This window comes from Scyliorhinus canicula, chromosome 18 (genome assembly GCF_902713615.1).
Source record: "Scyliorhinus canicula chromosome 18, sScyCan1.1, whole genome shotgun sequence".
NCBI lineage: Eukaryota > Metazoa > Chordata > Chondrichthyes > Carcharhiniformes > Scyliorhinidae > Scyliorhinus > Scyliorhinus canicula.
This window is the reverse complement of record NC_052163.1, coordinates 34097156-34124906: the sequence shown is the minus strand read 5'-3', so window position 1 is coordinate 34124906 and position 27751 is coordinate 34097156. Positions and strand designations below refer to the sequence as shown.

General features: G+C 48.1%; 1 protein-coding gene across 3 annotated transcripts in view; it reads left to right on the top strand.

The window, feature by feature from the left end:
* The window catches only part of LOC119953757 (alpha-1,6-mannosylglycoprotein 6-beta-N-acetylglucosaminyltransferase B-like), a 1231367-nt gene extending 1210148 nt beyond the window's left edge, over positions 1-21219 (top strand). For all 3 annotated transcript variants that reach the window (XM_038778343.1, XM_038778342.1, XM_038778344.1), the window contains 3 exons: positions 6276-6350; positions 16957-17234; positions 20062-21219. In XM_038778343.1, coding sequence (XP_038634271.1) covers positions 6276-6350; positions 16957-17234; positions 20062-20260 — 552 coding nt within the window. In that variant the 3' untranslated portion in view covers positions 20261-21219. The remainder of the gene's footprint in view (positions 1-6275; positions 6351-16956; positions 17235-20061) is intronic.
* Positions 21220-27751: the final 6532 nt, after the last annotated feature.

The window sequence follows — 27751 nt, the reverse complement described above, 5'->3', positions numbered from 1 at the left end:
AGAGAGCCGCCTCGGACCAGAGAGACAGGGTGATAACCCTAGAAGCTGAGGTGAAGAGGTTAGTCACGACCCAGGGGAGCCTAAGAGGGAAAGTGGAGGACCAGGAAAATAGGTCTAGACGGCAGAACATTAAAATAGTGGGTCTGCCAGAGGGGATAGAGGGCAGAGACCCAACAGGCTACATCACCCAAATGATGGGCAAGCTAGTGGGAAAGGAGGTATTCCCAAGCCCACCAGAAATAGACAGGGGGCACAGGTCGCTCCGACCCAAGCCCAAAGCCGGGGACCAGCCCAGGGCAGTTATTGCGAAGCCAATACAAGACCAGGAAAGAATCCTAAAGTGGCAGGGCCGGCTCAAGGCACCGGCAACTCGGGCAGTCGCCCGGGGCGCCATGTGCTAGGGGGCGCCAGAGACTCGGGTCCCGCGCATGCGCAGTTGGGCCGGTGCCAACCAGCGCATGCGCGGTGGCCACCCTCCCCCAGGGGCTCGGTCCGCCCCCCCGCTCGGTCCGCCCCCCCCCCCCGCCCCCCCCTCGTCCGCCCCCCCCGGTCCGCCCCCCCCCGCTCGGTCCGCCCCCCCCCGCGGTCCGCCTCCCCCTCGGCCCCTCCCCCGGCCCCTTCCCCGCCCCCCCGCCCCGCCCCTAGGGGGGGGGAGAACGCAGGGGTGGGGACAAAGAAACAGGGGCTAGGGAAGGGGAGAGGAGTCTGGGGGAGAACACAGAACAAAAGAGAAGCAAAGAGAAGGGTGAGATAGTGAAGCAGTACAGACATAGGCCTCGGCGGGCATGGAGCAGGGTAAGGAACCAAGAGGGCGCCGCAAACAGCCACTCGAGAGGGCATCAGATTGGAGGGAGACCCCGGAGCGAAGAGGCGCACCCCTGTGCCATACACACAGCTGGTGGCATCTTTGGGTGCCCCCTGGGCAAAGGGAAACCCCTGAGCGCTGGGGCCCGACCCCATGGTGAGAGCGGTGACCCTGGCCATTTTGGACGGCCCCCTAGCAAAGGGAAAACCCGGAGTGCAGAGGCACGTCCACCAGGTAAGTATGGGTGATGCCGCAGGACCGGGGGGTCAGAATCCCCCCACCAGGATTGTTACCTGGAATGTAAGGGGATTCAACGGCCCAGTGAAAAGATCCAGAGTGTTCGCCCATCTACGAAGCCTAAAAGCAGACATAATCTACCTACAAGAGACGCACCTGAGGGAGAAGGACTGACTGATGGGCTTTAGATTGGTTTCACAAGTCGGCGCAACATTGAGGGCCGAAGGGCCTGAACTGCACTGTAATGTTCTATGTTCTATGCTGGTAAGGAAGGGCTGGGTGGGACAGATGTACCACTCACGCTACGGGACGAGGGTTAGCAATATTAATTAGCAGAAGGACGAGGTTTATGGGAACTAATGTCCATACAGACCCAGGGGGAAATTACGTCATTGTCAGCGGTGTCCTGGAAGGGGCAACTGTCGTACTGGTAAATGTGTACGCTCCCAACTGGGACGACTCAGAATTCATAAAGAAGAACATGGCGGAAATCCTCGACCTTGACACAGACCGACTGATTATGGGGGGGGCGACTTTAACTGCGTGCAGGACCCACTGACCGACTGATCAAACCCCAGAATGGGGAAAGCGTCTGGCATGGCTAGGGAGCTCGGGACCTTCATGGAGCAGATGGGGGTGGTGGACTCATGGAGGTTCCTGCATCTGGGAGAATAGGAGATCTCATTCTTTTCGCAGGTGCACAAGGTATACACCCGTATTGACTTCTTTGCAGTGAGGAAATCTGTGCTTCCAGGGATCACGGGAACGGACTACTCCGCGATCGTTATCTCCGACCACGCTCCACATTATATGGATGTGAGGTTGGAGACAGGCCGGGCCCACCACCCCACATGGAGGCTGGACACGGACATCCTGGCTGACAAGGCTTTCTGCCAAAAAATATCGCAGGCTATGGGCGATTACGTTAATAACAACCAAAACGGGGAGGTCTCGCCCTCCTCATTTTGGGAGGCACTGAAGGCCGTGATCAGAGGAGAGATCATAGCCTACAAGGCAAGTAGAGATAGGGAAGAGAGGGTGGCCAGGCAACGGCTAGTGGACTCCATTCTGGAAGTCGATAGAAAGTACTCCGAGACCCCGACCGTAGAGCTGCTGGCAGAGAGGAAAAAGCTGCAAATGGACTTTAACCTGCTACTCATTAGGAAAGCAGTGTACCAACTCTGCCAGACACGGGGGACCTTCTACGAACACGGAGACAAGACTGGCCGCCTATTGGCTCACCAGCTGAGAAAGCAGGCAGCCATGAGGGAAATTGCGCAGGTTAAGGATAGCAAAGGCAGACGGGTAACAGAGCCAAAGGAGGTCAATCGGGCATTCAAGACCTTCTACCGGAGTCTGTACACCTCCGAACCCCCGACGGGGATGCGGGAATGAAACAGTTCCTAGACAGATTGGAACTACCAGTGGTGGGGGAAGACAGACGGGTGGGAGCTAGAAGCACCAATCGACCTGGGAGAAATCATGGAAAGCATCAGCCCCCTGCAGGCGGAGACAGGCTTTGTCAAGGCTAGACAGCTCACAACGAACATGAGGCGGCTGCTGAACGTGATAATGACCCCCACTCCCGGGGAGAGAACACCAGAGGTGATCGTCTCCCTGGATGCAGAAAAGGCCTTTGACAGAGCCGAATGGAGCTACTTCCTCGAGGTACTGGAACGGTTTGGGCTAGGAGCGGAATTCACCGCCTGGGTGAGCTCCTGTACAACGCCCCCAAAGCGAGTGTTCGAACTCACACCACCAGCTCTGAATACTTCCAGCGACAGAGAGGAACAAGACAGGGCTGCTCCCTGTCCCCACTCTTGTTCGCACTTGCGCTCGTACCCCTGGCATTAGTCCTGTGGGACGCAAAAAGCTGGAAGGGCATCCGGAGAGGAGACAGAGAGCACAGAGTTTTACTCTATGCAGATGACCTGCTCCTCTATGTCTCAAAGCCACAGGAGGGACTGAAGGCAATACTTCAAATACTGAAAGAGTTTGGAACCTTCTCGGGCTACAAGCTTAACCTGGGCAAAAGCGAGACATTCACAGTGAACACAAAAGTGGGAGGGACAGAGCGGAAGGGGCTCCCGTTCAAAATGGCCCAGAGCATATTCCGTTACCTGGGGATCCAAATAGCTAGAGACTGGACACAGATCCACAAGTGGAAGCTGACCAGCCTGGTGGAGGAAGTAAGAAAAGACCTTCAACGGTGGGGCTCACTCCCACTCTTCCTCACGGGAAGAATACAGATGAGCAAGATGAACGTACTGCCAAGGTTCCTCTTCCTGTTTAGATCCATCCCGCTCTTCATCCCCAAGGCCTTTTTCCAAAACATAGACAGGTTAATCATGGTGTTTGTGTGGGGGGCAAGAACCCGACAATTCCCAAATCGACACTGCAAAGAGGGAAAGTCAGAGGGGGCCTGGCTCTACCGAACCTACAATACTACCACTGGGCAGCAACGGCAGAAAAACTGAGGGGATGGGTACAAGAACCTGACACAGATTGGGCACAAATGGAGGAGGCATCCTGTAAAGGAACCACCCACCGGGCCCTGGCCACAGCAGCACTCCCATCCTCCTCAACAAGGTACACAACGAGCCCAGTAGTAGCGGCCATGCTGAGAATGTGGACCCAGTTGAGACGGCACTTCGGGATAACCAAAATGTCCCTTATGGCCCCCATCTGCGGCAATCACAGATTCCCCCCAGCCATGCTGGATACCACCTTCAAAGGATGGAGGCGGGACGGGGGCACACTGACGGTCGGGGACTTCTACGTAGGGCGCAGAGTGGCGACACTGGATGAACTGACAAGGAGGTGAAAACTAGCACGAGGACAGGAATTGAGACACCTTCAAATAAAGCACTTACTCCACAAAGAGACAATAGGGTACCCCGGGGCTACAGAAAGCACACTACTAGAGGACCTGATCGGCACAAGCAGGGAGAAGCGGGGGCGGCTATGTGGGAAAATATACGGACAGCTACTGGACAGAGCCCGAACACCACTGGACGGGACCAGACAAAAATGGGAGGGTGAACTGGGGACAGAGGTAGGATGGGGTCTCTGGAGCAAAGCACTGAGCAGAGTGAGCTCCACCTCCCCCTGCACACGGGTAAGTCTAATGTAGCTCAAAGTAGTGCACAGAGCGCACCTGACCAGAACCCGAATGAGCAGGTTCTTCCCGGAGGTGGAGGACAAATGTGAGCAGTGCCAGTGGGGCCCGGCCAACCACACCCACATCTTTGGGGCTTGCCCCAAGCTTGCTGGGTTCTGGACAGCCTTCTCCGAAGCAACGTCCAAGGTTGTGGGGGTGAGGGTGAAGCCGAGCCCAATAGTGGCAATCTTCGGGGTATCGGAGCAGCCAGAGCTACACATGGGGAAGGGGGCCGTGGCGACTAAGGGCTTTTCACAGTAACTTCATTTGAAGCCTACTTGTGACAATAAGCGATTTTCATTTCATTTCATTTCATTTCAATGCCCTTGCTTTCGCTTCTCTAATCGCACGCCGGAGAATCCTGCTTGGCTGGCGATCGGCAGCACCACCCAAAGCTGCAGACCGGCTCGCTGACCTCTCGGAATTTCTCCACCTGGAGAAGATTAAGTACGCCATCCGAGGGTCAGAGGAAGGCTTCCTGGATACTTGGGGGCAGTTCGTCGGCCTGTTCCAAAACCTGCTCGAAGCCAGCAGCGAGGAATAAGCCAGGAAAAAAAAAAGATGAAGAACCAAAGGACTGTGCAAATGGGGGGGGGGGGGGGGGGGGGGGGGGGGGAGAGAAGGCGGGGGGGGGGGGGGGGGGGAGAGAAGGCGGGGGGGGGGGGGGGGGGGGAGAGAAGGCGGGGGGGGGGGGAAGGGAAACCACAAGAGAAGGGAAGGGTGCTGAAACCAATGGGGGGGGGGGGGGGGGGGGAGATATCATAGACCAGTCCAGAGGGCAGCAAAATGTACGTACAGTTAATCAAATGAAGGACAAAACAAACCTCTCTGTAAAATAAAGCAAATTAGCGCGGGCAAGAAAAATGTTATGTATATAAGTAACAACTGTTTATAAATATGAGAAAAGCCAATAAAAAGATTTTCAAAAAAAGAATGTGTCCCTTGCTGTGCTTCATTCTGGACTCCTGCTAATTCTCTCCACTACATAAGTGTTACCTTTAAAATAGGTGTCAGTGTTATGAATGTTTGAACCTGAGCTTGAGGAAATTTGCCATTGACCAGGAACTAACCAAAAACAACAACCATTGTCGGAAATGCCTACTTATGTAATTCAGTCATGTTTGACCCCAGGGAAAGTACCTGGAGCCTGGCTACGATGGACTAAGGTGCCATCGCACCAAATTACAGTATGTTAACGCACATTTAATTTGTACGTTAGCTCTCGTGCACAGGGCATTTTATCCCCTGTCAGTCATTAAGAAAAATATACGGTCGCCTTGAAACACTTTTGTCTTAAATATTGGTGAATGGTAATGCAGTCAAGTGAAGAAATAAAGTTGTTTCCTTCTTTACCTGAAAAATATTCTGCAATAAAGGATGGATGAGCGTTACATAAATTGAAGGAATTTCTAATTAAGCGTCTCCAGGAGACTGTAAGAAATTCAAGCATCGTTGGACAGATTTTCAGCAGCAAGCTACAATATCTCAGTGCCAGATCAGCATATTGCCATCGCTTTATAGTCCAAACATTCCTTATTCTTTCTTAATTATAAAAAATACTGATATTTAAAAGATTTGTAGCATATCCTTGCATACTAACTCACCAATAAATATTCAGGTGGTTGTAATAAAGCTACATAATGCCAGCTAAAAGTCAAAGAACTCAAGGCAACCACATTTAATTTAAGGAAATCTAATTCATTCTGGTTTGGCACAGCAGCCATTATGGATCTGTCTGATGGAGTTAGGAAGGAATGATGTGACGAAGCTTGCTGCCTGGAGTATTGAAGTGAAAAGTGTTCATTATATTTCACTCAAATATCCTGTCCATAATTGAGAACTCCCTATTTCAGGATATGCTTCAATTATCAACAAATATCGAAAGCAGACACAGGGAAAAATCTTAATTGCGCCGAGCAAATTCATTCACACATTGCAGTGGAATGTTTATATATGTGGCGCAAGCTGTAAGTTAGGAAATTAATTACATATTGTAGTAATAAATTTAGTGAATGTAAAAATATTATTCATCCCATTGTTTGTATTTGTAATATATTATTTTATGCTCATTAGGTTGAACCTTACCTTCCATATGAATTTACTTGTGAAGGGATGCTGGAGCGTGTCCATGCTTACATCCAACATCAGGTCTGTCAATCAAGTTTTCTCTCTTTCCTGGCAGGTCACTCATCTCATGTTATTTTATCAAGTGCTGTCTTCTTCTAGTCCTGCCAGTGGCTTTGTTTTCAGCTTACACGCAGCCCAGTGTATAATAATGGGAAGGTTTTCTCCACACAAGTAAAATGCTTAGCATGCAAAAAGTACTTTGCCTAACACCTTGAACTAGAAATTACAAAGGAAGGAATTTTTATAAGCATTTGCTAGTGTTCAAAATATCACGAGAAATTTCTGGAACACATCGCAGATTATGCAAGAGAAAAATAATTGTGATATTCGATTTCTTCAAAATCCTTCAAGGAAAAAAAACAAGCATATGTAAATGTGCGTATATAGCTCCCACCATTGCTGACTTGCTTTTTCAGCCCTCCTTAACCTTCCCCCACCCCTTAACCCTCCCCCACCCACTTCCCGTCCATGCCCACACACTTCCCTTCAGAAAGGGCAAAGATGCCAATTGCTGTAGGCCTCTGATAATGCAGTTCTTAATATGACTGCGAGGCGGGTGCATGCATGTGACATAGGCTGGCAGTCAACCACTGCGTCATGTCTCTGGAGCGACTCCCCAATGCACTTCTCTTACCAAAATGTCAAATGAAATTTGGTGAGCATATTGTTTTGCATAAAATGGGGAGGGGGGGGAAGAATGTTGTACAAAAGAAACTCCCCCCAGCTCCCCGCTTCAAACTTGTCTTCTCCTTTAAGTTCTGCTTCTTTGTCATACAGCCCAAGGGAAATAAAACTGTATCATATTGTTCGGGTGCTTGTCCTTCATCCTTTACTTTTCTATTGGAAAATTGCACAAAATGGATATTTATGTTCTAAATAATTTCTCCAAACAAGGTTCCACTGCTTTACTTAACGCAGAGTCAAATGTCTTCTGTGACACCCATAACCTACATCTATATTTGGATTCAGCACAGATGCTTTGTTCAATGCATTGAAAAATGGCAGAAGCATCAGAAGGTGTTAGAATGCCTGGAGCTAAAAACCTGGCAGACTCCAATTCCCGGACGACAGGTTGTTCCATGAAATAGAGCACCACCTTCCTTTCGATTTGGAAAATAGCATTTGTATAAGAGTGACATCTGTCTCGTGTAAGCGGAGTAACCTGCAACTTTCTGAAGCCATGACTGGATTCAGCTGATCCAAGTTTGAATCTCCCTCTGGAAACACCACTCAGGCTGATAGGCAATAAATTTTACAGATGTTGAAACATATATCACATTGGACAGGTCATGGGTTTTATACTGATTGTGTACGTTCAATTGCAGAGAAAATTCAATAAATTTAATTTTAAAAGCATTGCAGGAAAATATAAAGTGACGGGTGAAGTAATTTGTGAAAAGTTACCTGTTCCCTGAAATCAATAAGAATGGTAAACCTGATTAACAACAGATGCAGCAACAACCATTTGCATTCATGCAGCACCTTTAGCATAATAAAATGTCCCAATGTGCTTCACAGAAGTGTTATTGCACAAGATTTGACACCAAGCCACACTAGGAGAAAAATTATGCCAGCTTATTAAAATCTTAGTGTATCTTGTAGGTTTAGGGAGTGAATAGATAGCCAATACTGGACAGACAATTCTGTCAGAGATCAGGGGCCGGATTCTCCATTAGCTGACGACGAAATCGCGAAACGCGATTGGGCAGAGAATAGATTGCGAATCCAAAATCGCGGCGGCCGCAGATTTGACGCCAAATTGCAATTTCTCCGTCACCACAACAGCAGCATCAATGCGGTCCAGAATGTATGTACAGTAAATACCGTTTGCATGTCATTAGCAGGCCCAACCCGGTATTCTCCGGTGCCTCCGCGATGCTCCATCTCCAATGGGCCGGGTTCCCAACGGCACTTGTGCTTTTAAAAACTGTGAAACCGGTATCGTGGCTGCTGAGGGAGAAGAAGGGGATACAGAAAGTGCCCAGCATCGCCATAGTTTGCTGACAGTTGTGCTGCTGGCTGGGGGGCTTCTGCCAGGACCGGAGTGGGAGTAGCCAGGAGGTGGTCTGTGGGATCTGGGTGGATGGGCATGGAACACCATCTCCGCAGCCAGCATGGCAGCCATGCAGCTGCGCCCGCCGCTAACAGCCCACTGTGAACTTAAGGCCATGGATGGAATAGGTGTCCTCCCAGGCCACCCCCTTAGGTGCCCTCTGACCCCAGCCGTCCCATCAGCTGTACGTGTGTGCTCCAGCACAACCAGTGCCATCTTGTTGGCTGGGATGAGTGTGTGTGAGGATTGTAATGTGTATATGCAGCTGCAGCTTGTCAACCTCCCGAGTGCCAATCACGGACCCGGCGAATCCTGCAACATTTTTCAATGGAATCGATTGTGTTCCACATGGCGCTAGTGCTAGCTAACTCCACAGTCGCTGAATCGATCCAGGTTCGGCGCCAGTTTTACTGTTGTGAAAGTCCACGAATTCTGCCCCGACGTTAACATTAGCCTCAGAAACGGAGAATCCCGTCCCAGAACAAAAGGGGCAAGAAATTTTGGAGGGTTGTAGTTTTGGCTGAGGTTACAGAAATTGGAAGGGGGGTATTTGAAAACAACAATAAGACTTATTATTTTTTAAAGGCCTCGCAGGATGGAAGACAATGTAGGCCAAGAGCAGAGGTGATGGGTGAAATAAAGGAACAAGCCAGCATTTATTGCCCATCCCTAATTGCACCTGGGAAGGTGGTAGTAAGCTGCCTTCCTAAACATCTCCAGTCCGTGAAGGGACACCCGCAGTGCTTTCAGGGATTTTGACAATGAATTGGAATGGAGATCAATTTCTGAATCAGGATGGTGTGTGACTAGGAGGGAAACTTGTAGGTGATGGCATTCCCATTGTCTACTACCCTTGTCCTTTTAGGCCATAGAGATAGTGGTTTGGGAGCATCTGGCGAATAAATCTTGGAGAGTTGCTGCAATGCATCTTGTAGGTTATACTCACTGCAGCTATGCTGCACAGGTGGTGTAGGAAATGAATCTTTAAGGTGGTGGATGGGATGCCGATCATGCGGATTGCTTTGTCCTGGATGGTGTTGAGTTTCGTGAGTGTTATTGATCCTGCACTCAACCAAGCATGTGGAGAATATTCCATCACGTTCCTAAATTGTGTCTTGTAGATCGTGGAAAGGGTTTGGGGAGTCAGGAGATGCCACTTGCCACAGAATACCCAGCCCTGGCCTTCTCTTACAGTAACAATGTTTATGTGGTGTGTCCAGTTCACTTTCCGATCAATGGTAACCCAAGATGGTGGGGATTCAGCAGTAGTAATCCATTGAATGTCAAGGCCTCTCTCTGTTGCAGATGAGCATCCATGAAGAGAGGAACATCATGAAGAAAGTTAACTTTTCCAGTCCAATATGATTCTTCTTCAAAACGACCCTTCGGAAGAGTCATGTTGTACTGTAACAGTTAGCTCTGTTTTTCTTTCCGCAGGTGCTGCCTGGCCTGTTGAGTTTTTCCAGCACTTTCTGTTTTTATACCACTTTCATCACTTTGCTTATGATAGAGAGCAGAGAGGTCAAAAAAGACAGTCTGTGTGGCACAGTGGTTAGCATTGCTGCCTACGGCGCTGAGGACCTGGGTTCGAATCCCGACCCTGGATCACTGTCCATGTGGAGTGTGCACATTCTCCTCGTGTCTGTGTGGGTTTCGCCCCCACAACCCAAAGATGTGCAGGTTTGGTGAATTGGCTATGCTAAATTGCCCCTTAATTGGAAAAAATAATTGGGTACTCTAAATTTTAAAAAAAAGACCGTCTGTAAAGAAGAGAAACTGTGAATTATGATTGCATTCTGTGGTGACCCTGGAATAGCGAGCAGTTTTGGCAGAGGAGATGAGGTCTCAATGGAACGTTTTATGTGGTGCATTTCTGGTGATGAATGACTAAACCAGTTCAAGCCTGCAACTCTTGGATTTAAGGGAGCAAAGAAGTGGACCATATCAGAGGAAAAAACAAGGGTTGGTTTTACTGGGGACATGGACGCCACAGGTGGAGAGTGTTATATCAGTAACTGTAGAAGTGCCATGGTACATTGAGGACCAAAAACCAGAACCATTGGGAATTTGTAAATGCAGCTGTAAAGTGAAATTGGGAGGGGAGATATAAGATACATTGATGTGATCAGAGATGACATGGTGGGAGTAGAAAGGAGGATGGGGGGCAGCACGGTGGCTCAGTGGGTTAGCACTGTAGTCTCACGACGCCGAGGTCCCAGGTTCAATCCTGGCTCTGGGTCACTGTCTGTGTGGAGTTTGCACATTCTCCCCATGTTTGCGTGGGTTTCGCCCCCACAACCCAAAGATGTGCAAGGTAGGTGGATTGAACACGCTAAATTGCCCCTTAATTGGAAAAATGAATTGGGTACTCTAAATTTTTTTTTTTTAAAAGAAAGGAGGATGGGTAAGGAAGTTTATATAGGAGAAAATAAAGGAGAATAAGATCCCAGGGAACTTAGGAAAGAGAACATAATGAGCTGACCCAGTTTGAAGTCACTGAGGACGCAAAGTCATTAGTTCAGAGGAGGAAAGTCATGAGGATGTTGCTTGGTGATAAGAGGCAGATGGCAAGGTAATTGATGGAAGGGAATGCCAGGAGCGGAGACTTCATTGGATGGGAAGGTGTCATCAGCACCAGCCTAAGTTTCTAACAAAACCATGATGTCAATGTAGACATCCACCATAAGCTCACGGAGGTCAAAAACTTCTTCACAAGAGAACAGACATTCAGGAGGGAGATGAGGAGAAGGATGGCAATAATCAATCCTCTAGCACAGACCTCTGGGTCTGCACGACTGGCAGGGCTGAGTGGGACAGGTGGGAGAGCGGCAAAATTAACCCCCAGCAGGTGTACCGCATGTACAGGAATCTCAGTCAGGAAATCAGGTGGGGGGGGATTTGGGAATTTTAGCTTGTAAGGATGCAACAACAAATGCCTCAATAGACCCTTTGGAGAATGCCATGAGAGGCACGAGGGAGGCTGCAGGATTAATCAAGAGGGAGTCATAGCAGGCGAATAGGAAGGTTGAGGAGTGCTTGGAATAGGAATTTGGGGGGAGGAGTACCCAAGAGGAGAGAAATGACAGAGGGCATGAGGAGAGGAAAGAAGGGGCTAGAGAGATGAAAGAGAAAAGAAGAAAGCAAGGAGAGGACAAGGGGATGGGCTCAGGATCTGGGATGACTGCCAAAACACACAAACAAATGGATATCGGAAAATCAAGTTATGTAGGTGTGAATAGGATACATATGTCCTGGTATTAAACAAAAATAGAGATGAGACAATAAGGGGGATTCCAGCATTAATGTTGCATGTGGTGAATTCATACTGTATTGTAATTTACACTGTATTGCATTGCATTGTATTATGCCCTTGTGGGCTCTGTATGTGAGCCGTTGCGTGGTTCTGCCCATAGGGGGAGATGAGGAGCTTGTACAGGGCTCCACCCTTGGACCACCCATGACCCTCCCACTACCGGAAGTATAAAGTGCTGCAGCCATGAGCCTGCTCTCAGTTCCTCTGGTCACAGGCAGGCTCAGTTGTAAGACTAGTAAAACCACAGTTTACTTCCAATCGTGTCTCTAGTGAATTGATGGTCACATCAATTTAATAGTCTTAGAAAACTTGAAGAAAACTACTATGGAATCAGCCCTCAAACTTGATCGACTAGAACTCGACTCGCAGGCTGCAGACGCGAAGGAAATCTTCCTACACTGGTTTCGATGTTTCAAGGCCTACCTGGCTAAATCAAGCACATCCGAGACTACAGAGGAGCAGAAACTCAGCCTACTGCACGCACGGGTGAGCCATCGTATCTCTACGCAACTCAATTGTACCACCTCATATACTGAGGCCCTGGCTATGCTCGACCGATTGTATGTGTGGCCGATTAATGAGGTCTACGCGTGGCACATTTTCATGACCCGCTGCCAGCGCCCTGCAGAGTCAGTAGACGACTTTCTGCGCGATTTAAAAGCCCTTGCTCGGGACTGCAATTTTCAGGCTGTAACAGCCTCCCAGCATATGGAACTCGTTGTACGTGATGTATACGTTGCAGGGCTCAGGTCTAACTATGTGCGCCAACGATTACTTGAAAAAGGGGCCCAGAACTTGGAGGACACGGTACAGTTAGCTACGACTATGTAGGTCGCATTCCGCAGTCTGAACTCATTCCCCGCGGACCAAGCAACCCCATCGTGGGCCCCTGACCAGCGACTGTCCCAGGCCTGCGCCGCGCGGCCACCCACCCACTATGGAGCGTCAGCGTGCCATTTTTGTGGCCAGCCCCAACACCCACGGCAGCACTGCCCGGCCCGCAACGCGACCTGCAGCAGCTGCGGTCGCAAAGGACACTATGCCAGAGTATGCCTGGCAAAATCGAAACTTTGTTACTCCCCCGCAGCCCAGAGCATTCGCCTCCCAAACTCACAGGCCCACAGACCCCGTAATGCTGCAGCCTGTCTGCCGACTCCACCTCCACCCGACATGTGCGACTCATGGGGGCCGCCATCTTGGCAATCCTCCTCCACGCAGCCGGCCACGTGCGAGTCATGGGGGCCACCATCTTGAATGCCATCTTCCTCGCTGCCCGCCACGTGCGATCCACGGGGGCCACCATCGTGGATGCCATCTTCGTCGCTGCCCGCCACGTGCGATCCATGGGGGCCACCATCGTGGAAGCCATCTTCCTCGCCGCCCGCCACGTGCGATCAACGGGGCCGCCATCTTGGCCATCAACCAAACCGAACCTCGACGACTACGACCTCAGCGGACAGTCATCACGGGGCCACTCCAGCACAGCTGATCGAGCCGCCGACTACCCGCAACTCAACGCAGTCACGTTGGACCAATCGCGTCCGAAGCACGGGCAGTCATCACAGGGCTACTCCAGCACAACTGATCGAGCCACCGACTACCCGCAACTCAACGCAGTCACGTAGAACCAGTCGCGTCCGAAGCACCTCCAGAGCTCGATGATGTCCGTTAAAATCAACGGGTACAGGACACCGTGCCTCTTCGACTCCGGGAGCACCAAGAGCTTCGTACATCCTGACCTGGTAAGACGCTGTTCGCTCCCTATCTTCCCTGCACGGCAAACTATCTCCCTCGCCTCGGGCTCGCACTCAGTCCACATACAAGGGCGCACCGTCGCGACCCTAATGATTCAGGGCGCCAGCTACTCTAATTTCCAGCTGTACGTACTCCCCGACCTCTGCGCCCCACTCTTACTCGGGCTCAATTTCCAATGTAATCTCAAGACCCTCACACTCAGCTTCGGCGGACCCCTACCTCCACTCACTTCTGCAGTCTAGCGACACTAAAATTCGACCCCTCTCCACTCTTCGCTACTCTCACTGCTAACTGCAAACCCGTAGCCACTCGCAGCAAGCGGTATAGCAGGACAGGGTATTTATCAGAGCCGAAGTCCAGCGACACCTACGTGAGGGAGTCATAGAGGCCAGTAATAGCCCCTGGAGAGCTCAGGTGGTGGTCGTCAAGACCGGGGAAAAGTTCCGAATGGTGGTTGATTATAGCCAAACCATTAACCGGTTCACGCACCTCGATGCGTACCCCCTCCCCAGAATTGCAGACATGTTTAATCAGATCGCCCAGTACCGCATAATCTCCACGGTGGATCTGAAGTCTGCATACCACCAGCTTCTAATCCGCCCGGAGGACCGCCACTACACGGCGTTCGAGGCAGATGGCCGCCTCTTCCATTTCCTCCGGGTCCCCTTTGGCGTCACGAATGGGGTCTCGGTGTTCCAACGAACAATGGACCGAATGGTGGACCAGTACGGGCTGCGGGTCACGTTTCCGTACTTGGACAATGTCACCATCTGCGGCCATGATCAGCAGGACCACGACGCCAATCTCCACCGATTTCTCCAAACCGCCCAGAAACTCAACCTCACCTATAATACGGAAAAATGTGTTTTCCGCACTACCAGACTAGCCATCCTCGGCTATGTCGTGGATAATGGTGTCCTGGGCCCCGACCCGGACCGTATGCCCCCTCTTACAACTCCCTCTCTCTCATTGTCCCAGGGCCCTCAAGAGGTGCCTGGGATTTTACTCTTATTATGCCCAGTGGGTCCCCCAGTATGCGGACAAAGCCCGCCCACTATTTAAGACCACACTCTTCCCACTGTCAGCTGAGACCCGCCAGGCCTTCAACTGCATTAAGGAGGACATCGCCAAAGCCGCCATGCGGGCGGTGGATGAATCCGTCCCCTTTCATGTGGAGAGCGACGCCTCAGAGATCGCTCTCGCCGCCACTCTGTATCAGGCAGGGAGACCAGTCGCCTTCTTCTCCCGAACCCTCTCCGCTTCGGAACTTCGACACTCCTCAGTCGAAAAGGAAACTCAAGCCATTGTGGAAGCCGTATGGCACTGGAGGCACTACCTCGTAGGTAGGAGGTTTACCCTCATCACCGACCAAAGATCGCTTGCCTTCATGTTTGACAACTCGTAAAGGGGCAAAATTTTAAACGATAAAATCTTGCGGTGGAGTATCGAACTCTCCACCTATAATTACGATATCATATATCGACCGGGGAAGCTCAACGAGCCCCCAGATGCCCTGTCCCGCGGCACGTGCACCAGCGCGCAAGACAACCGCCTGAAGGCTATCCACAACGACCTCTGCCACCCAGGGGTCACCCGGCTCGCCCACTACGTCAAAGCCCGAAATCTGCCTTTCTCCACCGAGGAGGTAAAAGCCATCACCAGGGATTGCCCGATCTGCGCGGAGTGCAAGCCGCACTTCTATAGACCAGACAAGGCCCACCTGGTAAAGGCTTCCCGGCCCGTTGAACGCCTGAGCATCGATTGCAAAGGGCCACTCCCCTCGACCAATCGAAATGTGTCCTTTCTTAACGTCATCGATGAATTCTCCCGCTTCCCGTTTGCCATCCCATGCCCCGATATGACCTCACACACGGTTATCAGAGCCCTACACAGTATCTTCACCCTGTTTGGTTTCCCCAGCTACGTACACAGCGACAGGGGTTCGTCCTTCATGAGCGACGAGCTGCGTCAGTACCTGCGCGGCAAGGGCATCGCCTCGAGCAGGACTACCAGCTGCAACCCCAGGGGGAACGGGCAGGTGGAGAGGGAGAACGCGACGGCCTGGAAGACCATCCTGCTGACCCTCCGGTCCAGGAATCTCCCAACCTCCCATTGGCAGGAGGTCCTCCCCGACGCACTCCATGCAATTAGGTCTCTCTTATGCACCGCCACCAACCACACCCCTCACAAACGACTATTTGTTTTCTCTAGGGGCACTACCACGGGGGCTTCGCTCCCATCCTGGTTGAGGACACCGGGCCCGGTTCTCCTCCGGAAGCACGTCTGGACACACAAAACAGACCCGCTAGTAAAGAGAGTGCTACTGCTTCATTCGAACCCCCAATACGCCTTTATTGAATACCCCGACGGCTGTCAGGACACCATTTCCCTCCGGGACCTGGCGCCTGCAGGATTCAACTCCACCACCACTACCGACGAAGTACCCCTCACACTACACCCCACCCAACCCTCCACGCCCTGCGCCCCCGCGCCTATAGGTTCCCTGCCCACGCTCGGCGCCCCCGCGCCTATAGGTTTCCTGCGTCCCCCGTCGCCCCTAGCACCGGTCAGGAATGAAGCTCGGACCGAAACACTCCCAGAGTACACCCTCATACCCACACTGATTGTCACCACCCAGCCACCCGAAGAGGCTGCAACCCCGGTGCTCCGCCGATCCCAAAGGACAACTCGGCCACCGGACCGGCTCAACTTGTAGACCCGTCACTCCCGCCGGATTTGATTTTTTTACAGGGGGTGAATGTGGTGAATTCATACTGTATTGTAATTCACACTGTATTGCATTGCATTGTATTATGTCCTTGTGGGCTCTGTATGTGAGCCGTTGCGCGATTCTGCCCATAGGAGGAGATGAGGAGCTTGTACAGGGCTCCACCCTTGGCTCCACCCATGGCTCCGCCCATGGCCCCTCCCACTACCGGAAGTATAAAGTGCTGCAGCCGTGAGCCTGCTCTCAGTTCCTCTGGTCGCAGGCAGGCTCAGTTGTAAGACTATTAAAACCACAGTTTACTTCCAATCGTGTCTCTAGTGAATTGATGGTCACATCATTGCAGTTCCCACAGTGAGATACAATTGACAGGGAAGGGTGCAGACAGCTTGGAGCATCATTGAATTGATGTTCAGAGTGGGAGACTGAGTGAGTCCAGAAGCTATTCGAAGGGGTGAGTACCGGAGGAAAAAGTGTTGCTTCAGCATCAGTCATTGTCGCTATCATTCAACAAACAACCTACAAAGGGATTTATAATAATATACATGACAGGACTTTATAATGGAATCACTTCAATGTTTATATTGCCTTTTGTGTTTTGTATGTGATGCACAATGTCCCTCCATTTCCTTGACAAGATGTGTATTGCTACCTCAAGCTCCGTCCTCACCAATGCAGAATTTTATGATTACATCTTAACGCCCAGTTTAGTTTTCAAGTGAAAGGTATCAAACTGAAAACACTTGTACCCATGCCATCTTTTTCTTCTGTCTTCTAACAGGATCTCTGTGACACAGTATTTCTGTCATGGCCTCAGAATGATGTGGGGCATTTCCCACCCTCACCTAATGCCACAAACCTATTCCCGTTTCCTCAAAATGTCACTGGGCTTTTCAGGTCTCCAAATGTGACCAAGCTGCTCACTTGGCCTCCCGTAAGCTCGATGCAATTCCAAGTATCAACAACCGCACAATCTTGTACCGATGCCTGTCAAGAGCATGACCTCGTCTGTGAACCAACATTCTTCCAGTTTGTCAACAATAAGGCCATCTTTGAGCAGTAAGATTGTTTTTCCTTTTCCACTAATTAAGTCTGAGATTTAGAATTTTTGATTAATTAAGATTAGTAATGCTTTTCACTGAAAACTTCATCATCGACCTGATGCTAACTATGATGTGGAGATGACGGTATTGGATTGGGGTGGGCACAGTAAGAAGTCTTACACCAGGTTAACGTTCAACAGGTTTGTTTCGAATCACTAGCTTTCGGAGCGCAGCTCTTTCCTCAGGTGAATGAAGAGGTGGGTTCCAGAAACACATATATAGACAAAGTCAATGATGCAAGATTTTTAATGTGAGTCTTTGCAGATAATTAAGTCTTTACAGGTCCAAACGGAGCGACTGGAGAGAGGGGTAATCACAGGTGTGAATTGTCTCAAGCCAGGACAGTTGGTAGGATTTTGCAAGTCCAGGCCAGAAGGTGGGGCGTGAATCTAATGCGACATGAATCCGGTTGAGGCCGTACTCACGTGCGGAACTTGGCTATCAGTTTCTGCTCGGTGATTCTGCGTTGTCGTGCATCCTGAAGGCCGCCTTGGAGAACGCTTACCCAAAGATCAGAGGCTGAATGCCCTTGACTGTTAAAATGTTCCCCGACTGGAAGGGAACATGCCTGCCTGGCGATTCAGCCTCTGATCTTCGGGTAAGCGTTCTCCAAGGCAGCCTTCAGGACCCGCGACAACGCAAAATCGCCAAGTTCCGCAAACGAGTACGGCCTCAACCGGGACCATGGATTCATGTTGCGTTACATTCACCCCCCACCATCTGGCCAGGGCTTGCAAAATCCTACCAACTGTCCTGGCTTGAGACAATTCACACCTCTTTAACCTGGGATTACCCCTCTCCGTTTGGACCTATAAAGACTTAATTACCTGCAAAGACTCACATTCAAAGTATCGTCTTGCGTGATTGACTTTGTCTATATATGTGTTTCTGGAAACCACGTCTTCACTCACCTAACGAAGGAGCTGCGCTCCGAAAGTCAATAATTCGAAACAAACCTGTTGGACTTGAACCTGGTGTTGTAAGACTTCTTACTTATGCTCACTGTTTAGGATTGATTTATAAAAGTAAATGAAAAATGCCAAAGAGGTGAATTATTTTTCTATATTTGTCTGTTTCGGTTTTATCCCCAATGACAGTACGTGAGACAGACCCGGGGCTTGATCTGCAGTTTGGGCTGCGTTAGTTCATCACAGCCAAGGCTTACATTTCAGCTGCTCACCATCTCTGGTGCCCTGCGGCAGAAAGCAGGAAAGTGTTACTTGGTTGCTAGGCTTGCTCACTTTCCAATTGTTCTTGATGGCAAGTGTCCTACTCCCTGCTGTCTGCTCCCACTGTCAACCTCTCGATGATCTGAGTAAGGTACAAAGGGGCTGCTGTTGTCCATAGCACTATACCCCAGCAAGAATCTGCACCTTCTACAGAAGAAAGGAAATTGACTTTGCAATCAATCGATGGATGTGAGCTTTGTGGATATTTTGGAGAGAAATGTAAAGAGTATTTGAAAAATGGTTGAGGGTGTTCAGTACTTGGAGTGTTAAAAGGCTGAGTGGCTTTAGAGCTAAGTATATTTTTTTTAAAGACTTGTATTTATATAGGGCTTATCATAACCGCTGGAATCTTAAAGCACTTTACAGCCAGCGAAGCACTTTTGAATGGGAGTCCTCATAGTTATGTTGGATAACCAGCAGCAAGGGAAAATGGCTAGTGAATAGGTGGGTTAAGGTGTGTTAAAGGGTTTGGAATAGGAATTTGGAGGGGTGGGAGGAGCACCCAAGACGAGATAAATGACACGGGGCATGAGGCGAGGAGAGAAGAGGCTGGAGAGGTTAAAGAGAAAAGAAGAGGGAAAGAGGAGGTCAAAGTGATGCACTTGTGCACAGCAAACTCCTACATCAGTAATGTGACAATGACCACATTTTTTTTCTCTTTGTGCTGTTAATTGAGGGGCAAATATTAGCCAGGATACCTGGGACAACTCCCTGGCTTTTCTTTATAATGGTGGTATGGGGGGATCGTTTGCATCCACCTAAGCAAGCAGATGAGGCCTCAGCTTCATGATCCGCCTGAAAGACGGCACCTCTGCCAGTGCAGCACTCCTCTGGTACGGCGGCAGATCGTCAACCTTGGTTTCATGTTCAAGGTTTGGAGACTTGAACCCAGATCTGGTAACTCAGAGGTAAAATGTACGACCAACTGGGCCACCGCTGACACAATGGAATAAACAAAAAGAAATCAGATGCAGTGTCTGGACCAAAGTGCTAAAGGTGGATGAGAAGTGACCAATGACTGAGTACTAGAACCGAGCTGGGTTGGTAATACGATTGGCAGATGCTTGGCGCACTAGCCAACACTGGAAACATCGCTAGCATGAAGACCTGAGGGAAAATCTTACTGGAGCGTCTGGAAATCTGAGTAGAATAGATTTGCTTTCACCAGATTCATGGCGTACATTTGGAAATAAGAGTGCATTAAGATTGCAGATATTTATAAGTGTAAATAATTAATTATGCAGCGTTCAGCAGATTTCAATATGTTAACTTTTTAATTCTATTTTTATCATGTCAACCAATGTGCCAAGATCAAAATCATTTTCAGAACTTTGTTTTGGTGGGTACTATTCTATTTTATTGGCAATGTCAACACCCTTCAGATGTCCCTCATTGGTCATGAGATGGGAAATCGAATATTTGATACATTAACAGTGATTTTGCTTAAAATAACACTTATGCCTACATGAAATAGATTTTTAAATGAATTATCATGACCGGTGTCAAAATCTTGAACGTGAAGATTGTTTTTTGTTGTTGCTTTGAACTCAATAGATTTAAGTTTGTCTGCGACAGTGTTGAGTCCGAAGCTAACCATCTCTATCCCGCCTTTGAGGAAATCGCTCAGGACTGTTACCTTCAGAAGCAGGTCCTGCTGTTCAGCTGCGCGGGCCATCACCCAAAATACAGACGGTTGTGCCCCTGCCGGGACTTCCGCAAGGAACAAGTGGCACTCTGTAAAGGGTGTTTGTGAGCTTTCAAGCGGAATGGGCATGAAGACTGGTGTGGGGGGGCAAAATAGAAATTCAACTATCCAGATGATGTAGAGGTCCATCAGTGCTTCCACATGATACAAAATCCACATGATGGACACACTGCTTCACCTTCGAGCAAAGTATTGAAGAAACTGAGGAAAACCTCCAAGAATATTCCCACAAGAGCATACTTTGTTGTAAGAAAGGGCAAAGTAACAGGCAATATCCACGCTGTGAACCATTTTACGTTTCTTTAAGTGTTTGCCTTTGTTGCATGCAAATGAGAGATCTTTGTGAACTTGTTTTTAACTTCAGTTTAAATAGTGTTTCAGACCACTCCTGTGACGGTCAGTGATTCAGAATCGATATTTGTATCAAGAATCAACGATCCTGGAATTAATGGACGGATACTTTAATATAAGGATTGAAACTGTAAATTAGAAGGTCCTTCCTATTCAATTTTTGTTATACTTGTTACATGCATAATGTTACAGAACATGATGAGACCAATGGTAACATTTATTTTTTTAGATTGAGTGCAAAAATGCAACTGTGTTCCTCAAGGATCCAGTTCATCGAAATTTGCTTTGTCTTCTGCACATATCTTTCGCTAGGGCAAATGATTGGATGCGGCATACAAATCTTACAAATTCCAAAATTTATGAAGTTCAGAGTGATTTGATGCCCAATTCCTGCAATTTTACAGTAACAGCCCTAGAAGCAGTCAAAAATGCCAGTCTCTGAATAAATCTGAGTGGCAACAAAATACTTTGCACAATCAATCAATTGTTGGAACAAAACGTGAGCGGAAAAATGTTTGGAAGAAGTGATCAAAACTGACGGTTCCAATGAGCTAACTGCAACTTTGTCTGTGCCATGTTCTCACTAAGAATTCCACGGCAAATATTCATAAACATGAAATAAATGTGATAAAAGCTCAAAGATGGGCGGATGTTTATCTCTGACCTGTTTGAAATGCATAAATGCTCTCGCTGAGTGTACGTCATTCATATGTGTCGCCCATGGAAAGAATATCTTTGTGTCAGATTGTGAAGTAGCTTGTTGTATTGAGGTGATAATCTCTGTGAATTTAAAATCGTGCTGTTGAATACATACAAATGGCCATCTGAGGTTCCTAACTCTGTTGTTTTAGTAACAGTGGTAACCCATTTGCCTCAACTAAAATAGCAGACAGAGGTGTTTCAGACAAATGCACAAGGCAATCATATCTATTAGCCCCCAACACAATTTCAAGGCCTGTGATTTTGATCGTTTTTCTCATGGGGGAAGCTCGTTGATTGAGAAGTTTCCATTCAGCTAATCTCGGAAATGGGAATTACAATATTTAATGTCACTCATGTTCCTAATCTAATTAGCAGTAGTAAAGTTAATTTTATGGAAGCATTTTATTTAAATAGGACACAAGATGCGCAAATGTTTGATTTTAAAAATTGCTCCGTTCCTTTGCCAGACGCGGTGTGTGAAACGTTGCTTTTGATGTTAGCTTACTGACGAACAAAGGAGCAATCATTTTGTAAACCGCAGTGAGGTCCTGCTGAAATATCGCTCCCACTCTCAGTCAGTCCGACTCAAGAGAAATAAATCTGTGCACAGCAGAGCCCACTCGTTTTCTTGCATCTGGCGGGAAAGGGAAACACAAATTTTAATGTGATCATACAGAAGTTGTTAAACTAGCCCAAATGATGAAGGATCTGCTTCAATTGAAGTGCAGAATGTTGTCACTGAACCTCACTGTGTTGTCATGTGCTTGGTGCAGCCAAATGCTAGCATATGTTAAACTTTAAAGCTTTTTTTTTAAATTTAGAGTACCCAATTCATTTTTTCCAATTAAGGGGCAATTTAGCATGACCAATCCACCTACTCTGCACATCTTTGGGTTGTGGGGGCGAAACCCACGCAGACACGGGGAGAATGTGCAAACTCCACACGGACAGTGACCCAGAGCCGGGATTGAACCTGGGACCTCGGCGGCGTGAGGCAGCAGTGCTAACCCACTGCGCCACCGTGTTGCCCCAACTTTAAAGCACTTTTAACCCCTTCTGCAGTGAAAACTCTGATGTGCATATCATTTTCAATTATTTCTCAATCAAGGTATCAGCTAATGGCAAAGTTAAGAAGATTTTGGATGACAGTAGATTTATTGCTCAATGTATTAAATGACCTTGACGCAGAGGTAAATGAAACATTGAACTAGTTTAAATAAGTCGAGTGCGATTTAACGGCCTCGTCGCGCCCGACTTGGAATCTTGCGATAGGCCGCTCATGAGATTTGCGATGCTCGAAATGCTTCGCGAGATTTAACGGAGCCTCTCGAGGTGTCACAATCTGGATTTCACCCTCACTGGGCGTGATCGAGATCAACATGTATAAATAAGCCATTAGGCTCATTAAAATATTTGTTTGCAGGATTTTCCCCGTGCCCAGGGCCTAACGGCCATACCTGGGAGACCTCCCAGGGCACTGTTTAATACTGGTTTCCACAAACATGGATCAGTCTTAATGGTACCTGCAGGGGTCTCCTCGGCCATAGGGGACCCCTTGGTGGTCGGGAAAGGGCATGGTGGTATGCTGGCACCCAGGCATTCTGGCACTTCCAGCCTGCCACTTGGGCGCTGGCAGGGTGGTAGTACCAAGTTGGCACTGTCAGGGATCGGGCCTTACCAGGTGGAGTGGGATGGGTTTTCCCAGGGGGATCCCCAAAGTTGGGGGGGGGAGATAGGGGGGGCCAGAAACGGGGGTGGGGGGGGGACTGAAACGGGGGGCGATTAGGCCAGCCAGACAAAATGGCATCGCCATCAGGAAATGACTCTCAGTGCGGCGCCAACGTAAAGAAACTCCCCGAGGCCAAAGGAAACGGCAAAGTGGCGTTGAATAGCGGGGTGTTTCTCACTGCTACTGCTGCCAATAAACACCCCACTAAACGCGCCCAAAACCAGTTAAAGTGTGCCTGTAGTGTGTAAATTGGAAGACATGCTGACATTAAACTGTGGTCTGATCAGAATTTTGTTTCAGGATATAATTTGGTGACCGGATGCACAAAGCCTGTCCCATTGCAAATACTACAGGTTTGTGTTCCACAGTATTTCCAGCAAATGTCACTGGGACGTGGGGAAAACTGGCATCTCAAACAGGTAGGTACTTCATTTCCATATTCATTGGGGTTGTACCAAGCCTCTATCCCAATTTTATCAACAACTTTTACTCAGGCTTTTTTTTCCTTGATAATTTCCAAGATCATATTCATCCATGAATGTAAATTACTTATTTTTCGACCTGACATGTGCAAGTTACATTCACGCCACACAAGTACCAGGCAATGACCATCTCCTACAAGAGAGGATCTAACCATCGCCCTTTGACATTCAATGGCATTATCATCGCTGAATCTCCCACAATCAACATTCTGGGGGTTACCATTGATCAGAAACTGAACTGGACTAGCCACATTAATACTGCAGCTACCAGGGCAGATCAAAGGCTAGGAATCCTATCGCAAGTAACTCACCTCCTGATCCCCCAAAGCCTGTCCACCATCTACAATGCACAAGCCAGGAAATTGAAAAATTGAAAATCGCTTATTGTCACAAGTAGGCTTCAAATTAAGTTACTATGAAAAGCCCCTAGTCGCCACATTCCAGCGCCTGTTCGGGGAGGCTGGTACGGGAACACTCCCGTGTAATGGAATACTCTCCACTTGCCTGGATGAGCTCCAACAACACTCAAGAAGCTTGACTCCATCCAGGGCAAAGCAGCTTACTTGACTGCTCCTCCTTCCACAAACATTCAAACCCTCCACCATCGACGAACAGTGGCAGCCATGTGTATCATCTACAAGATGCACTTCAGTAGCTTACCAAGGTTCCTTAGATAGCACCTTCAAAACCCATGACCTCTAACTCTAGAAGGACAAGAGCAGTAGATACCTGAGAACCCCACGACCCAGAGTTTTCCCTCTAAGTCGCTCACCACCCCGACTTGGAACTATATCGCCGTAACTTCACTGTCGCTAGGGCAAAATCCTGGAACTCCGTCCCTAACAGCATAGTAGGTGTACCTACAGCTGAAGGACTGCAGAGGTTCAAGAAGGCAACTCACCACCACCTTCTGAAGGGCTATTAGGGATGGGCAATAAATGCTGGGCTAACCAGCGATGCGCACATCCCGTAAATGAATAAAAAATAACTACCAGCATCAATGATTTCACAATGGACCTTCCTCTATCCAATATGCCTGCAAAATGCAGATCTATGGAGGGAGGCCAGGCTAATATGTTACATAAATGATGTTCTGTGCCCACTAATTTACTCATTAGATCTCTTCAAATGGCTCCATAATCTGAGCAACACGCTCTATAATCTTGGTATAACTTGCACCATTTTAACATTTACAAGTTTGCATTAGAATAGCTTCTGACTCTCTCACATGCAATAATCTGATGAAATGCTGGGCAGAAACAGCGATTACAATGTAGAAAATCCCACAGATTATTCCTCAGTATCTTTCATTTTTGGCATTTGTTCCTTTCAACAAAAAAACAAATGTTTATTAACCTTTTGTAAAAGCTTTTGAAATGTTAATGTCTTATTTTTAAAATAATGGTTAAATGGGTCCTGTAAGTCTACACGTCATGGAATCTACCCCACAACAACAGGTCCTTCAGCCCAACTGCTTTATGCTGGTGTTCATATTTTACCAGGTCTCCTCTTACTCTCTTTCCTCCCACACTTCCCCACTTCCTTCAAATTCCTTTTCCTTCGTGTAGGAATCAATCCTACCTTTAAATGCCTCAATGCTGTCTACTTCAAACTATCTATTACATTCACACCACTCCTATCTGTATAGAAATTTCTACGAAATAAGTTATTTTATTGCTTAGTGTTTCTATTTAAGCCTGTTGCTGTGGATCCACCGTTGAGTGGAAACAGCACCCACTATGAAAGGCGTCATATGTTGCTGACCTCTATCAAGTCATCACTTGGTCTCTTTTCCAAGGGAAAAGAACCCTGACTGCTGAATCTTTCCCAATTGATACATTCTCTCATTTCTGGTAGCCCTCCTTGGTCAATTTTGTCTGCAATTTCTCCAATGCTTCAATATCCTTTTTGTTGTACAGAAACAAGGGGCGGGATTCATCATCGGCTGATGCCAGAATCGGGAGGATCGTTTCGGAAGCCAAAATCGTGGCCGGCCCCGGTTTCACGCTAAATTGCAATTCTCCGATGCCTCGACCGTGGCGTCAATACATTCACTCCGCACTTACAGTAAATGCCGTTGGCATATCATTAGTGGGCCTGACCCGTTATTCTTTGGGGCCACCGCGATTCTTCGCATCCATTTGGGTGAATTCCCAACAGTGAGGTTCACTTGTGCTTTTAAAAATCGTGAAACAGGTGGCGTGGCTGCTGAGGGAGAGAGGGGGGATACAGAAAGTGTCCGACATCACCATAGTTTACTGACAGTCATGCCACTGCCCCAGCCGTGGAGGGGGCTTCTGCCAGGGCTGGGCGGAGTACCGAGGGGTGGACAGGAGGTAGGCTGTTGGGCTGGGATGCAGCGGCACAGAGTACCATTGCCAAGGCGACAAAGGTTGCGCAAACCGCTGACTGACCACTGTGAACTTAGGGCTACAGATCGAATGGATCTCCCCCCCCCCCCCCCCCCCCCCCCCCCCCAGTGCACCCCCCTAGGTGCCTTCTGGCCCCAACTGAACCACCAGCAGGATGGACGTGCTCTAGTTCAACTAGTGCATCTTATTAGCCGGTATGAGTGTGTGGGGGGATTGTAATGTTTATATGCGGCTCTCAGCTTGTCAGCCTCCCGAGTGCCAATCACGAATCCGGCGAATTCCGCACCGTTTTTCACTGAAATCGATGGCATTCCACATGGCGCCGGTGCTACCCCCTCCACGGTCACTAAATCAGTCCAGAACTGGTGCCAGTTTTGCTGTCGTGGTAGTCCACGAATCCTGCCCCAACGTCAACACTTAGTCTGAGGAACAGAGAACCTCCTGTTAAACTCTGCACAATATTCTAAGTATGTTCTAACCAATATTCAATATAAATGTAACATTACCTCACTGCTTTTGTATTCTATTACTCCAGAAATGAACTGTGGTGCTTTGTCTGTACGCTTTATTGATATATGCTGCTACTTTTCATCATTTGTATATCTGAATTCCCAAATCTCTTTGCTCCTCTCCCCCATTTGGATCCTTACCTTCCAAAGACTAAACCTCCTCCTTATTTCTCCAACCAGAATGAAGGTCCTCATACTTTGTAATATTGAATATCATTTGCCACTTATCCACCCACTTTGCAAACCTGCCTTCCTGTATTCTGTTGCAATCCTCCACATTATTAAACTTTACCCCAGGTTTTGTATGCAGATATTGTTCAACTTTAATACCATACCTCCAGTTCCTGTCCAAATCATTTGCGTAACATGGGAACCAAACAGCAATCCCAGCACAAATACCGAAGGATATCACATCCCGCTTTCTGCCAGTGTGAGACGCTGCCCTTGACACTCTCAGTCTATTCATTTTGTAGCCATCATTCGATCCATGCTCCATGACCCCCAACTCTACATGCCCCCTGACCTTTGATGTTAGTCTCTTAAGTGGCACCTTATCAACATTCTTCCAGAAGTCTATATTTTATCACGTATACCACATTGCTTTTGTCTATTCTATGTTACTTCTTCAAATAATGTAATAATATTGATGAAATATGACCTTCCTTTGAGAAACCCATGCTGGAAATTTTTATTATAATTTCTGTCCTTAGGTGTGTAGTTATCTCATCTTTCAGCAAAGATTTGAGCATTTTCTGATGTTAAACCAGCCAATTCGCAGTTCCCTGAATTAGGCTTATCTCCCTTTTTGAAGTGATTAATTACATTTGTGATCTTCCAGTCTGCTGGCTCTATTAATTTTTCTGCTGCATTTTTACATTTGGATATCAGTGCGTGTGCTCTCTCTTCCATAATCTATTTTAATATCCATGGGTGCAATCCATCTGGACCCAAGTTTTATCAAAGCGAATGCGAGAAAATTAAAACTTGGGACTTGTCAAAATGAAGCATAAATTGATTTAATCGCCTGTTTGGATCTTAACACACATAGACACACAGATTCACACATTCATTTCACTGTCATGTCCTTTAATAAATAATTGAAAATATGTATAAATTGCTTGTGACATGGCTTACAGTCAGTTGCTGAAAGTTTTTTTTTAAAAGTACAAATTGGCGATCTGGTTAGGGGAGACCACCATCTAGTGTTCGTTACAGGGAACTGCATACCCAGGATTTCCGGTCCAAGTCCAGTTTTGATACTAAGCACTGACATAAAAGAATGACTAAAAATTATGAAAACAGGAAATTGATGAATACACAGTTTCTTTGTATGTGTATACATTTCCTGCAAAATGGCTTGTGAGGTTGGTACGGTGGTGCAGTGGTTAGCACTG